This window comes from Candida orthopsilosis (assembly GCF_000315875.1).
Source record: "Candida orthopsilosis Co 90-125, chromosome 2 draft sequence".
Lineage (NCBI taxonomy): Eukaryota > Fungi > Ascomycota > Pichiomycetes > Serinales > Debaryomycetaceae > Lodderomyces > Lodderomyces orthopsilosis.
The window spans coordinates 849638-864841 of record NC_018295.1 but is presented as its reverse complement, the minus strand read 5'-3'; the positions used below and the strand labels follow the sequence as shown (position 1 = coordinate 864841).

Below are 15204 nucleotides of genomic sequence, written 5' to 3'. Positions count from 1 at the left end.
ATTTGTAATTATCTTATACTATTAAGTTGGTTGTATCGATAAATAAAGTGAAAAATTATTCCTCATTTTGTCGACAAATAAATCTTTGCCAAAACAGGTCGAAGTAGTGTTAACTTGGCTAAAATTGCAATTTGAAAAATTTTTCCATTTTCTTTACCTTTTGCACACGACCACAACTTTTTTGCAACACTATAAAAGGGTCGTTGAATCATCAAATTTTTTTTACAATTTTTTACCCTTTTCTTTTTCTTTTCTCTGTCGACGTACTTCATAGGATCATTTCTATAGTAGACGTCCCTCTTTGACTCTTCAAAAGAGCCACTGAATCCAACTTGGATGATGAGGTTTTGTCTCCAGTCCATAAAGTGAGAAATAATTTTGCTTGACTATGGTTTTCATAACCTAGTCATCAATTTGTTTGCCTCGTCAATCGTTGTTAATGTACCCTTCGGGGATTTGCAATGTAGAGGAGCGATGATCTTGATCCCATTTCTTTACACCTTTTCGGAGGGAATTGATCTGGGGTGGACTGTTGACTGACTGACAAGTTTCTGGAAACAAATAGTTTCAATATAGGAAATGTATTGACGCTTCAACACACATTAGTTGTAATATTTTTGTTCAACTCTGGTTCACTTTGATGAGATGTCCCGGTATCAACCATGATTGTTATTTTTCACTCACGAGTTTGGTCTCTAGCTTCTCAAAAAAGTTTTCCAATTAGTGATCCGTATGGTAGCGTTTACTGATTGTGACGAGAAATTGTAATTACTGTGAAGCATACAGTTACGTAATAACCAAGAGGCATATGGCTGTTTAGTTATAGTCATTACGACCCAATGATCTTATGTATCATATATTTTCAGAGGTGTGAATAGTTAGTTGATTGTTACAAGCATGATATTCACGTGATGTATTTTCCATTTTCTTTCTCTTTTCCAGAAACAGTGTCGGCTGTTAAGAAATAATAGTTCGGAACACAAACGTAGCAACTACAGTCAACCGAGCTTAATACCGATGCATAATGTTATTCGTACCTGAAAGCTTTGTCTCTCTCCGTAATACACACAATTCAATCATAAGACCAACTGAATCGCATATATATACGATTTTGTTCACCCCAGTCTTTCTCAATAAAAGTTTGTCACCGTCGTCAAACTCGGAACCGGTTATTAATTCCCGCACCTTACCTCCCGTTTTTGACTTGAAACACGTGGATTCAAAACTTTGAAACCTACACATGTAGTACTTGTGTTTTATTCCAGTATTCATATCTTATATAAAATCTTTTATCATTGACATTTCCGTTACAACAAGCTATTAATATAATATATAACTGTTTAGGTCACAAATTGATGCAAGACCTTTGAATGATGAATAAGAGCTATGCTTCAAGAGACTACCAGCATTAAATTCTCTGAGATTTGATACAGCCCTTTCTTACCAGACGGCCTAACAAACTCAACCTCGAAAGTATGTTTTGCCTGAAGCTCACATCTGGTATTACAAAATCTCTTCCCATGGGATCTGACACATTCGGAATACGGAAACAAAAAATAATAGAGTTACAAACAGAAAGATTCTAATGGAATAAAAATTAATTATCGCAGTTATTAATAAACAAATATTATTGTAGCAACAACAATAATAGATTCTGACTACGACTAGCTATTTATTCACTGGACACTACACCTATTCCATCTACAACACCACTTGACAAATAGAGTATTGTCATGTCGGAACTTCATGATAACTCCGCCAACCCGTCGTTGAAAGAAGAGACGGAGAAGAATTCTAGGGAGGTTGATTCATCCTCTGGCTCTCAAAACGATGGAAGTGAGAATTTAAAACAATCTAAGAGAGCAACTGCACAAGACTTACTCAACACCCGCCCACCTACTATCAAGGACAGGATACAGAGGTTCTTCTTCTTGCGGGGTTTGGGTGACAGGCCGGAGTATATGCAAGAAATTTATAACAATATTCCGCGGACAATATTCTTCAATTATGATTTACCAACTGATATGAAAGATGACAAGGGACATCCTATTATTGAATACCCCAGAAATAAGATTAGAACTACAAAATATACACCCATCACATTCTTGCCTAAGAATTTACTTTTGCAGTTTACTAATGTCGCTAATACATACTTTTTAATCTTGGTAATATTGAGTGCTTTCCAAGTATTTGGAGTGCCATCACCTGGGCTTGCAGCAGTCCCCTTGATTGTTATTGTTTGTATTACAGCGGTTAAAGATGCTTTTGAAGATTATCGAAGGGTGGTGAGTGATTTGGAGTTGAACAACAGCCCAATACATTTACTATGTGGAGTACTGAATCCCAATGTTGAAAAGGATTTCGTTGGACCGTGGAGAAGGTTTAAAAAATCTTGCACGAAAGTAACTATCAAAGCGTTTAAGGGGATCAAAAAGGCCTGTATATATGCCTTTGGAAACAAACGTCAAAAGCAAGACTTTATTCGTGAGCAAGCGCATCAAGAGGATCTAGCCTTACACAGGGTTAGCACAGTGGTTTCTGATTACTCATACCACTCCCAACAACATAACAGTATATATTCTCCACGGAACAGCACATATTCTCCAAGAATTAGTGCCCAGTCTAGAAACAGAAAATCCACTCAGTCCAGACATCCACCAACAAAAGCTCTTCCCAACTCGTTGCTAAACCCAGTCTTGAAGGAGGAAAACACACATCATCCAGATATGAATAGAGCTTCCTTCAAAAATAGATATTGGAAGGATGTCAATGTTGGAGACATGATTAGAATCAGGGCAGACGAAGAAGTACCAGCAGACGTTGTGATCATCTCGACTTCCGATGTTGAAGGAAATTGCTACGTTGAGACCAAAAACTTGGATGGAGAGACAAACCTCAAAACCAGAACAGCATTGAAATGTGGTGGAAATAACAACTTGAAACACTCCGATGACTTAAGTGATACCAAATTTTGGCTCGAGTGCGACTCACCTAATCCAGATCTATACTCATTCAGGGGAACTATTCATTACGAAAATTATGATAGTCATGGAAATTTAGTGAATCATGACGAGAAAGAGGTGATAACTCCGGAGAATGTCCTATTGAGAGGATGCGTATTGAGAAATTCAAAATGGATTATCGGGCTCTGTGTTTATACTGGACGTGAGACAAAAATTATGTTGAATGCTGGAATAACCCCAACAAAGATTTCCCGTATATCTCGAGAGTTGAATTTGTCTGTTATTATCAACTTCATATTATTGTTCGTCTTGTGTTTTATTTCGGGTTTAGTCAATGGGTTGTTTTACAGGGTGAAAGACAATTCTCGTGTCTATTTTGACTGGCACCCATATGGCTCAACACCGGCAGCACGAGGTGTTATTGCATTTTTTGTTGCGTTGATTATTTATCAATCCTTGGTTCCAATTTCATTGTACATTTCCATTGAGATTATCAAAACTTTGCAGGCATTTTTTATTCATTCAGATGTCAAGATGTATTATCCAAAGTTGGACTTTCCTTGTATCCCAAAGGCGTGGAATATCTCCGATGACTTGGGTCAAATTGAGTACGTCTTTAGTGATAAAACCGGAACATTGACTCAGAATGTGATGGAATTCAGAAAGTGCACAATAAATGGAAAATCGTACGGTTTGGCGTACACTGAAGCGAAGCAAGGATTGGACAAGAGGCAGGGGTTGGATGTCGTTGAGGAGGGTGTGAAATGGAAGCAAAGGATTGCTGACGATAAGCAACTCATGTTGGATAATTTGCACAAATTCTCAAACAATGATCAGCTACGTGACGATAATATTGCATTCGTTTCCAATAAGTATGTCGAAGACACTCTTTTGGCCTCTCCCGATGACCCACAACGAATCGCGAACGAGAAATTCATGTTTGCTTTAGCTTTGTGCCATACAGTGGTCACTGAGCAAAACAAAGACGACCCTGAGTTGCGTGACTTCAAAGCAGAATCTCCGGACGAGGCCGCATTGGTTGCTGTTGCTAGAGATTTGGGGATTGTTTTCAAAGCCAAATTGAGGCAATCTTTATTACTACTGGTTTATGGTAAGGAAGAAGAATTCCAGGTGCTTAATATTATCCCGTTCACATCTGCAAGAAAAAGAATGTCGTGTATTGTTAGGGCGCCAAATGGGGATATCATATTATACACCAAAGGAGCCGATAGCGTGATATTTCAAAGATTAGATTCCAAAAAGAACCCACAGGAGTTGGTAAGCAAAACCGCTTTATATCTCGAGGATTATGCCAACGAAGGTTTAAGAACTTTGTGTATTGCGTCGAGGAAGCTCGATCCCAAGCACTATGAGAACTGGGCCCAAAGATATCATGAAGCTGTTGTTTCTATTGAAGACAATAGAGATGATTTGATTGATGAGTTGAACGATGCCATTGAGAGGGATTTAGTGTTGTTGGGTGGAACAGCTATTGAAGACAGGTTGCAACCGGGCGTGCCAGATTCGATTGCCATTTTAGGTCAAGCGGGTATAAAGTTGTGGGTTCTTACTGGAGATAGGATTGAAACTGCCATTAACATTGGCTTTTCGTGTGATTTATTGGAGAATAGCATGAAACTTTTGGTTGTGCGACCCGATGAAAACAATCCCACGAATGTGGAGTATATCGATGAGTTGATATCAAAACACTTGTCAGAAAACTTTCAAATCGACGCATCAAGTTCAAAGGCGGTGGAGTCGTTGATTACAGAAGCTAGGAAAGACCACTCACCACCAGGTTCGAAATATGCATTAATCATTGATGGAGCTGCTTTGGGTCTAATCTTTCAAGACCTGGATGCTTCTTCTAATGAAAATATGAAATTGCTCAAAGACAAGTTCTTGTTATTGGGAAAACAATGTAAATCGGTTATGTGCTGTCGTGTATCTCCTGCTCAGAAGGCCGAGGTGGTTAGAATTGTTAAAACGCGTTTGAAGGTCATGACCTTAGCTATAGGTGACGGAGCTAACGACGTTGCCATGATTCAAACAGCAAACGTTGGAGTTGGAATCGCAGGTGAAGAAGGTCGTCAAGCGGCCAATTCATCAGATTATGCCATTGGCCAATTCAGGTTCTTGACTAGATTGTTGTTGGTTCATGGGCGGTGGTCGTATAAGCGGTTAGCAGAAATGGTTCCATGTTTCTTTTATAAGAATGTTGTGTTTTCGTTTACATTTTTCTGGTACGGCATTTACAATAACTACGATGGGTCTTATCTTTATGAATATACCTATCTTATGTTCTATAACTTGGCCTTTACCTCGCTTCCTGTCATTGTCTTGGGAGTTTTGGATCAGGACGTGTCTGATACTGTTTCATTGTTGGTACCACAGTTGTACATTAATGGTATTTTGAGTCAGGATTGGTCACAGTATAAGTTTGTGATGTACATGGTTGACGGATTATACCAGTCTGTGATTTCTTTCTATTTTCCATACTTGTTGTTTTACAAGGCGTTCCAGAATCCACAAGGAATGACCATCGATCACAGATTTTATGTTGGTATCGTGGCAGCATGTATCTCAGTTACAGCGTGTGACCTCTATGTGCTATTACGTCAGTATCGTTGGGACTGGCTTTCTTTGTTGATTGATGCTATATCTATTCTTCTTGTTTACTTTTGGACTGGTGTTTGGAGTGTCAACAAGAATTATTCAGGGGAATTTTATCGTGCCGGTGCTCAAACCTTGGGAACCTTAGGTGTCTGGTGCTGTATTTTCATAGCAGTAATTGCTTGTTTGCTACCCCGGTTCACCCTTGACTTTTTGCGTACAAATTTCAAACCTACCGATATTGATATAATCAGGGAGCAAGTGCGTCAAGGAAAGTACGATGATTACCCCGAAGGATACGATCCAACTGATGCCGATGATGTGGAGAAACATAGATTGCTTACAGAAATTATCAAGCAAGATCCAAAATTGTTAGACATGATGGAGAAGGAATATGAAGAAGATAAGTTAGATCACGAGAATAAATTTGAGAGGACATTCAAGTCCATCAAGAGAAAGACTACTTTAACCAGTTCAAGATCGCAAAAGCATTCGCAAAGGCTCAGGAAAAATACTATCAATCGCCAATTTCACAAGCCAATGTCTATCGATGAGTTAAGGCAGCAAATGATCCAAACTGGTGAGTACAATACTGCAAGAAACTCGTTGGAGAGGATTAGCACGTCACACGCAGTCCCCGGATTAACCCAAGCTGAGACCTTATTATCCTACCATACTAGGAATAGTATCAATTTGAACCGTGGTCCAGCTGTTTGAACATGTTTTATCATAGTTAGTTTCTTTGGTCATATATTTAACTACTGTATGTCGTAAAATCAATTTCATAATACTATAAAAATTTTGGACACTATATTGACGTTATTTTTTTCAACTTTTGATTTTCTAATTCTCTCTAGTTCAGTAACAAGGTAAACTTCATGTTCACGTTTTCCCTTTTGACCCCAAGTAAAGGCGACCATGCTTTCAAAGTTTCGCTTTTGACATTTGAAAATGAACTGCGGATACTAGCGGACCCTTCGTGGAATGGAATAGATCCCAAAGCAGCTAAATTTATGGAACTTCATTTACAACAAACAGATGCAATCATCATCTCACACTCAACAAATGAATTCATCAGTGGATACATCTTGCTTTGCATAACATTTCCAAATATCATGTCGAACATACCAGTTTATTCGACGTTGCCTGTTAATCAATTGGGTAGAATTTCAACCGTGGAATACTACAGATCCCTGGGTATTCTTGGACCACTATTATCAAACCTTGTGGAGTTGGATGAAATTGATTATTGGTTCGATAAATTTATCATTGTTAAGTACCAACAAAATGTTACAATTTGCGATCGAAAAATTACAATGACGCCGTACAATTCTGGACATTCCTTAGGTGGTACATTTTGGTTGTTGGTAAAGAAGATTGATCGTATAATTTACGCACCAAGCTGGAATCACTCCAAGGACGCTTTTTTAAACAGTGCAAATTTCATAAACTCTACGCTGGGTAATCCTCATTTGGCGTTACTACGCCCAACAGCTTTCATTACTGCCACCGACTTGGGATCTGCAATGCCGCATAAAAAACGTTGTGAGAAATTCTTGCAATTGGTAGATGCCACCTTAGCCAATGGCGGCTCAGCCATAATTCCAACATCCATATCAGGAAGATTCTTGGAGGTGTTTCATTTAGTTGACGAACATTTGAAAGGTGCGCCAATCCCCGTCTACTTTCTATCGTATTCAGGAACCAAAATATTAAGCTATGCTTCAAGTTTGATGGATTGGATGAGTCTGGGGTTTAACAACACATGGAACAGTGATATTGGCAACAACAGCTTACTACCTTTCAATCCTAGTAAGGTTGATTTACTATTGGACCCCTCGGAGTTAACGCAGATACCTGGGGCCAAAATCATCTTCTGTGCTGGTTTAGATTTCAAAAACGGTGACCTTTCGAGTAAAGTGTTTCTGTATTTATGTAATGACGAAAGAACAACTGTTATTTTAACTGAAAAGCCACCATCTGCAAATGTAGAACATGGCATGGGTTTAAGTAGAGGTTTATATCGAGAGTGGGTCAAGTTATCTAAGGAAAGGACAGGGAAGGTTGTCGATGGTACCCCCGTCCCATTGGAGAAAATTATCAATTTGGATAGTTGGTCGCAAGAAGAAGAGGTTGAAGGGCCCGAATCAATTGCGTTTGTGAATAAGATAACCCAGAAAAGAAAAGAGAAGTTAATGGCAAAAGTCAGAGATCAGAAAAGACAAAATTTGTTAAGTACAGATGCGATAGATGTTGAAGATTCCTCAGACGACGAAGACGATGAAGAAGACGAAGATAAGAAAGCTGGTGAAATATTCGATGAAGAGGTGCAGAAGGAGAAAACTCGTGTACCATTAACCAAGGAGGTTGACGAATTGATTCAACATGAAGCGTTTGTTATGGATAACGTGAAGCACAACATGGAAAATCATTTGCCGATCGATATCAAAGTAACTCATAAATTAAAACCGCGTCAAGCTATGTTCCCCTACTCTGCTCCTAAGGTTACATTCGATGACTATGGTCAGGTTATAGACGCAAAAGATTTCGAAAGAACTGATCAGGTTTCCCACAGCAAGATCATAATGGAAGGTAAGAAGAAATTTGACGAAAAGAAACAAAAATGGAACACAAACGATAAAACAGACAAGAAAAAGAGCCAACAGACGAACAAGTTGACACCACAAGAGCAGGTAAATCAACAATTGTTGCAGAAATATTTAGACACCTTGCATAAGCCCATGAAGAGGGTTCAATTGGGACAGAGAAGCTCAACAAGTACCCAATTAAGAGTGAGATGTGGTTTGGCTTTTGTTGATTTATCGGGTTTGGTAGATTTACGGTCCTTGGGTATCATTGTGCAAGCAGTTAAACCGTATAATTTAATACTATTACCAGATGAGAGAGTTAGTGATGAATTGGGACTTGAACAGGTTGAAAAGTTTTTTGAACAACAGCAAAACAAGCAAGCAATAGAGAATACGAAAAAGCAAATTTTGAATTCATCGAGGTACTTGTCATTATCGGCAATTCGTGACGGTCTATCAACCTCTACATCACCACTCTCAAGTGGCAAACTTAATGTTCTTGTTGCTAGAGAGGATGAAATTGTCAAGATTGGGGTTGATTCTGAAAACGGTGTCATTGGGTTGAGAAACTTTGAAGTCAACTTGGACGACGCAATTGTATCCACCTTGAAATGGCAATCGGTTGGTGATAATTATAATGTCGCCAAATTGTATGGTGAATTGGTGTTGGTAAATGATCAAGAATCCCTCGAGGGACCCGCGCAGAAGAAGCCAAAAACTTTACAAGACTATATCAACTCGAACACTCAGTTTTCATTGAAACCAATCGAATCCGATGAAGCTTTGACTAAACATAGAAATGATAATATTTTTGCATCTACCAATGATCCAAAATTGTTGATGGTGATCTCAAATGCACCGAGATTAGCCATAGGTAACATCCGCTTACCTGATTTAAAAAAGAAGTTGTCATCACTAAACTTGAATGTGGAATTTAAAGGGGAGGGGACTTTAGTAGTCAACGATGTTTTGGCAATACGCAAGATCGCCTATGGTTCCTTGGAAAGTGATGATAGTGGGGATATCGTCATTGATGGAAATGCAGGACCGTTGTATTACAAAGTTAAGGAATGCATCAAAGAAATGTTGGCATATGTATAGATTCATATATATAGTAAACTACGGAGAATATAAATCTGACAAGCCTTTGTTCGATGTTTAAATTTTGCCTCTGGAACAAGTAAAGCCTTTCATGTTTCGGGAAAACAACAACAGTTTCCACCTTCGCATAGCATACCGAAATACTTACCAAGGGTACTCATCTCATTTTGGGGGAGGTGGTGGAGGTCGAGATGGTGGAGCAGGTGGTGGAGGCGGCTTTGCGGCTGCAGCTGTAGACACAGGCTTTTTGCCTGTAGGTGGAGCTGGAGGTGGTGGAGTTGGCTTTTGCACAGTCGGTGGAGGTGGTTTGCCTCCTGGAAGGCTCAGTTGATTAGGAATTGGTGGTAAATGTGATTCGCGCTTGAATGAAGGTGGAGGTGGTGGATGATTAGGGGTAGGTACAGATGGTGGTGGCGGAAGATGACCAGAAGTAGGCACTGCAGGTGGTGGAGGGAGATGACCGGGATTGGTAACTGATGGTGGAGGAGCAGGAGCATTGGATCCATGAGAATTGACTGTCTGCCATGGTGGTAGTGGTAACTCAGTTCTTTGTCTTTTCTGTGCCTGTTCTGAGGAATCTTGATTCAAATTTGAACCTGGGGTGTAAGAGTCAATACCTTGTCCGCCATTGTCTCCAACATTATGTGATCTCTGATTACAGTCCCTTGCATAATGACCAACTTTACCACATATCTTACAGATAATCTTTGTAATATCGAATGACCGTTGCTGTCTCCTCTGGTAAGCTTCTGGATCAAACGGTTTTGTTTCTCGTAGCGTACCATTCAATACCGCCAATTCTTTCAACTGCTCCCTTTTTAACTCATTCTGGCCCACGGGAGAAAATACCAACTTCTCAATCACTTCATTGGCCAATTTTACAGCTTTGGCAATCTTTTGTTGCGAATCAGAAGTGATTAAAACATGCAAGTCATCTTCAACAGAGTCTACACCAGTTGACGATTGGTCTTCGATTGTCGTTTGCGTTGATCTACCTTCCTTAACGGAACCCTTACCACGTATCTGTAGTCGTGCTCCACTCTCATCCTGTAATCGCTTTAATGTTCTACCTCTGGGACCTATCAAGAATCCAACAAAATTAATATCGGGGTAGTCCTTAACTGGTATGTATAATTTCTCGAATGTCTTTGCTGGCTTCCGATAATCGGAAGGAGCAATATAGTTTTTGATGTTTGACGCAGCTAATTCGACTAATTCGTGTCTCTCCTTTTCCAATACGTCTCGCATACGTTGTTCTCTGGTGTTGATCCTATTACCTTGTTTGTCATATTTTGGTGGTGGTGATGGATCTCTTTTATAACTACTTCCCGGTGCTAAATAAGACGATGGTAAAAAATCAAGCAACAGCTTGTGTTGCTGTTGGGATTTTCTTAGTATTTCTGAAATCTCTTCGATTCTAAACACTTGTTGGTAAGCATCTAACTGTTCTTGGGTAAGATGACCAGTGATGACAGTTTCTAACTTGACTTGGCTGAAGTGTTTTGATCTTGCAGGATTCCCAGACCATCGAGTTTCCCTCGATCTTGGACTCGACTCTGATCTACCTCTGCTGGACATTGTGTTGGGGCGTTATAGAATGAAGGTGATGGAGCTTTCGATGCCTATTTTTTATCACACAAAATTTGATAATTTGCGATACTAGTTATTTTCTTTAGTACTGAGCTGTAAGCCGTCAGTAGAGATAATTCTACCAATAGAAAGAAACTCTCGCCTTACCTACTTACTGGTGGGCTCTTGGTAGATTATAATTTTCTTGCCTTACACCTCGTAAATCACAATCTAACAAACCTTAAAATAGATAGCACCTCCCAACCTGCTTTTTTATTAATTACAACATCCACTTTCCAACCCCTGTCTCTCATTATATCAGCCACAATATCAGGTTTGTTTCTAGCGCAAAATAGGATATATGCAACACCGTCAGAGCTCAATATATGCTCTATATTATTCAAGACCTTCCATGTAATAACCATTCCATCTTCACCTCCCAACAATGCCAAATCTAGCCATCTCGTATCTTCATCCGTAACCGGAACCTCCGGTACTTCTGATGCAGGAACATATGGAGGATTGAATATCAATATGTCAATTGTGTTTGGTCGAATAGATGAAGTTAGATCCATTTGTGAAGAGTCAACTAGATGGCCTCGCGTTGGACAATTGTATCGTACAGTTTCTAACACACTCTTGCACGCATTGGGATTGATATCTGTTGCTATGTAAATGCCATCATGTATTATGTTTTGTAGTATAAAAGTGGTTACTATACCTGAGCCTGTTCCAATTTCAGTGATTAACGGAACCTTGTTCTTAAATTTGGTTTCAAGATACCCCTTTTCCTCTTCAAAACAATCTAGCAAATAAAATGAATCCTCTGATGGTTCGTATACCTTACCATAATCTATATTCTTAGTAATTGGTGTAGATAACATTCAAAAGACGAAAGTAAAAGTTGATGCCTCATTCGTAATGGTCGCCTAAAAATAAATCAAAATCAAAATCAAAATCAAAATCAAAAGCACGGTCGAATATATCAAAACCACAGTATATTCATCCACCAAAACAAGCTACGACCCTACACCAACTCTCAATGCAAGTGAAAGTGAAAACATTAACGGGCAGGGATATCCCAGTTGATATTGAACCTCAAGATAAAATAATAAGAATCAAAGAAATGATGGAAGAAAAAGAAGGTATTTCTCCAGCACAACAACGATTAATCTTTAATGGATCACAATTAGATGACGATAAAACTGTTCAAGAGTCTGGTGTGCAGTCAGGTGCTTCTTTGCATTTGGTATTGACATTGAGAGGCGGTGCTTAGATCAGAAGTAAAGAATGGTTAGGAATGTATATTTACATGTATTAATGAATGTGTCACAACGTGTTTTTATTGATTGCTCTCCGCCCATTTTCTAGCATTTGCCAAAAATTTGTTAATTGAAGGGGTTGGTTGTGGAGGAGATACCGAGTCAGCGGTGTCAAGTGGGAATTCCCACTCCAAATATTCTTCCTCAATTCCATCCACAGTTCGTCTCTTTTTCACTTGTTTGGGAAGTTTTTGCCTTACAGCTTTAGAACTCACTTCATCTCCATGGATTGATTCATACTGCGACCAAGCTTCTAAAACTGCTTTTCTTCCCTCGATATCACTCAACTTTTTGAAATACGTCTCTGCTTCTTTAAATATACCTCTGGTTTTTTCAATTTGTTCTTCTCCTACTTCCACCTCAAATGCATTATTATTTGATTGTAGAAATTGTTCCAATTGGTCAGCTGTTGGGATTGTGGATTCGAATAGTGCAAATGAAACCCAGTTGTCTGGTGATGGTGTTGTGGTGACCACGTCTTTATACAACTTTCGAATCTCGTCGTATTTCATTTCATCAGTATAAAACGAAATAGCCACATTGAACATTTCATTTTGATCAAAGCATGGTGCAGCATCCTCGTTCTTCATCAATTCAAATACGATTTTCAATATTGATTCATATCGGGCAGTTTCTCCAAGTAAAGATTCAAATTCTAAATACTCTTTAACAATGCCATTACAATTTTGTCCAAACACTAGAGCATACTCGAGCCATTTTTGATAAATCTGACGAACTCGGTCCCACTCGACGAGCTTCCTTTCAGTGGCAATATAATACCTCAAAATATTCCTTTTGGGTCCAATCTTGTTCATTTGGCCCAAGGCCCTCCCCATAACTTTGCGAAATTTCGTCAATCCATCTTCCTTATCATTTCGTAGTTCAAATGTTGCTAATCCAATCCATATCTTACCCAGAGTAAAATATTTGTGTGGTATTACGCTCAAACACTCATTCCACACATTTCGAGCAGTGTCTATGTCATTATTGTCAAATTCCTCCCAAAACGCAAATCTGATCCAAAGCATAACAAATTTTCTCCATTTATCACTTTTATATGTATCTCGTGGTACACTCAGGCAAGCATCTTTGAGAGCTCGTCGTATTAGACTCTTTTCTGGACTTTGCCCAATTATATCTATATATGACCACCAAGAATCATAATTTTCCTTGTCACGCTCAATATCCAATTTATATTTTGCCTTTCTCTTTAGCGTGATACTCTCTTCTATTGCATGCTTTTCACCGACTAACTTCTCGGTTTCACTCACGGCATCATATACAGCACTCTGTATGTCCGTTGAAAAGCCAAACTTCGTTTCATCCAGTAGTAATTTACGTATCGCTTTCACTCGATCATACTCCATGCATTTCACTTCCCAACTTAGCCATTTTGCAACTATCTCAGGAAAATTTTCATCATTTCTCTCCATCAATGAATCCACTGCTGATTGAAATACTGCTCTTGTATGTTCTACATCATTCTCATTATTTTGCAATTCATAGTTCACCCATTTTAGCCATACCTTTCCACTAGGAAACTCCTGAATGTATCGTTTGAAAATATTTCTCACATTTTCCACTTCGTCATATCTTGTTTCAAAGTAAATATATGCGTCCCACGCACTCTCACCAGGGTGCCAAGTTAACCATCTCTCAAATATTTGTCTCACCATTTTGTAATTTTTCAACATTTCCTCAGTTTGCACATACAAAAACCATAGCTTATTTACTTTGGGTAGTACCGAAGTACCTCTTTCCAACAAATTACGAGCATGGTTAATGTTTTTATGTATCAATTCAAATTGTATATATTGAGTCCAAAATGGTATATGTTCAATATTTACGCCGAGTGCCCTTTCCATGATTGATCTTGCTCTTGCAAAATCATGATTATGATCAAGTTCCCATCTCGCATATCGTAGCCATTGACCATAATTTAATTTGTTCTTGTTCAATTGTTGTTCAAATTCCTTCCTCTTTACCTGTTGATTCAGATATAGTTCTTCCAAATCCTGGATGGTTTGTTTGGGTCGCAAAAGTTTGGTTGTTGTATCCTCAACTATGAGCTGATGCTTTGTCTCCATTCTCGTTGAATATGTAACTGATGTTACTGGTAGAGGTTAATAAAGTATGCGATGTTTTGTTTAAATCATTTCTCGCGTCAAATCTTCTCAATTCAATTTCGCAACCACTGATTAACAAAAGTTAGCTCTTCAAGAGGCGGTCAAAATTACATTATTGAACTTCAATGATTCAATGAGTCTTGTAACTGGGTGTTATGGAGGGTTTAATGGAGTACAAACTCAAAGGTAGTGTCCCTCAGAGGGCACAGCAAGTACAATAACAACGAAGACTAAGAAGAGCTTTACATTATGGAGATGAAGTCCTCGATATTTTAATGACGGAAAAACTTACACATGCTTCAATTAGAAGGGAACAATCCCCTTCTGGCTGTCAGTTACAAATGTTGTCCCACAATACACACATTTCCATTATTGTAGCTCTTGACGCAACATTATCCAAAGACTCTGATCACTTTATTCAATCTCAAATCTATGTACTAAAAACTCATTAAATAAGTCACCATATCACACAAGCTCCCCCTATTCACTCTACTCTTTCTTTATCAAGTTCAAATTCTCATAAACCTGATTTTCCTTCTTATACAATTCATTAGCTGTAACACCCTTTCCACTCTTGGCATTCTCATCAAGTTGATTCAACAAAGTTCTTACTTTCTCTCTTTCTTTCAATCCATGTAAACATTCATTATAATCTTCAAATTTAGGTAAACATTGTTTTTTCGATTTGGTATCGGCTGATGTATGACAATCAACTAACAATTGGAATTCGTAAAAACATCTCCTCGTTCCTCCAAATCGTGAATATGGTTGCATTATGTAATGTGTTGTTTCTATATGAATGAGACTTGTTTGGTGTGGACACTCGTTGTTGTTCTATCTGTACGAGTATGGTTTCTCATTGACGCTTAGCATTTTCAATTTTTTCATTGGTTCAGAAAAAAGCTTAATTGGTGAAAAGTGC

General features: G+C 38.7%; 8 protein-coding genes across 8 annotated transcripts; 3 read left to right on the top strand and 5 right to left on the bottom strand. All coding sequences in view use genetic code 12, as the record gives it.

Annotated features, from left to right (window-relative positions):
* Window positions 1–62: 62 nt before the first annotated feature.
* CORT_0B03960 (hypothetical protein) lies at window positions 63–362 on the bottom strand (the record flags this gene model as incomplete). The annotated part of the gene is made up of 1 exon (XM_003867493.1): window positions 63–362. The coding sequence occupies one exon, from the start codon at window positions 360–362 to the stop codon at window positions 63–65; it is 300 nt and encodes a 99-aa protein (XP_003867541.1).
* A 1371-nt stretch (window positions 363–1733) lies between these two features.
* CORT_0B03950 (haloacid dehalogenase) lies at window positions 1734–6293 on the top strand (the record flags this gene model as incomplete). The annotated part of the gene is made up of 1 exon (XM_003867492.1): window positions 1734–6293. One exon carries the CDS (start codon window positions 1734–1736, stop codon window positions 6291–6293), a length of 4560 nt encoding a protein of 1519 aa, XP_003867540.1.
* Window positions 6294–6454: 161 nt separating this feature from the next.
* On the top strand, window positions 6455–9265 carry CORT_0B03940 (mRNA cleavage and polyadenlylation factor; the record flags this gene model as incomplete). The annotated part of the gene is made up of 1 exon (XM_003867491.1): window positions 6455–9265. The coding sequence occupies one exon, from the start codon at window positions 6455–6457 to the stop codon at window positions 9263–9265; it is 2811 nt and encodes a 936-aa protein (XP_003867539.1).
* A 162-nt stretch (window positions 9266–9427) lies between these two features.
* On the bottom strand, window positions 9428–10843 carry CORT_0B03930 (Msl5 protein; the record flags this gene model as incomplete). Its single annotated transcript, XM_003867490.1, has 1 exon — window positions 9428–10843. The coding sequence occupies one exon, from the start codon at window positions 10841–10843 to the stop codon at window positions 9428–9430; it is 1416 nt and encodes a 471-aa protein (XP_003867538.1).
* Window positions 10844–11058: 215 nt separating this feature from the next.
* On the bottom strand, window positions 11059–11718 carry CORT_0B03920 (Mtq2 protein; the record flags this gene model as incomplete). The annotated part of the gene is made up of 1 exon (XM_003867489.1): window positions 11059–11718. One exon carries the CDS (start codon window positions 11716–11718, stop codon window positions 11059–11061), a length of 660 nt encoding a protein of 219 aa, XP_003867537.1.
* Window positions 11719–11876: 158 nt separating this feature from the next.
* Window positions 11877–12110, top strand: CORT_0B03910 (Rub1 protein; the record flags this gene model as incomplete). Its single annotated transcript, XM_003867488.1, has 1 exon — window positions 11877–12110. The coding sequence occupies one exon, from the start codon at window positions 11877–11879 to the stop codon at window positions 12108–12110; it is 234 nt and encodes a 77-aa protein (XP_003867536.1).
* Window positions 12111–12176: 66 nt separating this feature from the next.
* Window positions 12177–14243, bottom strand: CORT_0B03900 (Clf1 protein; the record flags this gene model as incomplete). Its single annotated transcript, XM_003867487.1, has 1 exon — window positions 12177–14243. One exon carries the CDS (start codon window positions 14241–14243, stop codon window positions 12177–12179), a length of 2067 nt encoding a protein of 688 aa, XP_003867535.1.
* Window positions 14244–14771: 528 nt separating this feature from the next.
* On the bottom strand, window positions 14772–15056 carry CORT_0B03890 (hypothetical protein; the record flags this gene model as incomplete). Its single annotated transcript, XM_003867486.1, has 1 exon — window positions 14772–15056. The coding sequence occupies one exon, from the start codon at window positions 15054–15056 to the stop codon at window positions 14772–14774; it is 285 nt and encodes a 94-aa protein (XP_003867534.1).
* Between the last annotated feature and the right edge of the window lie 148 nt (window positions 15057–15204).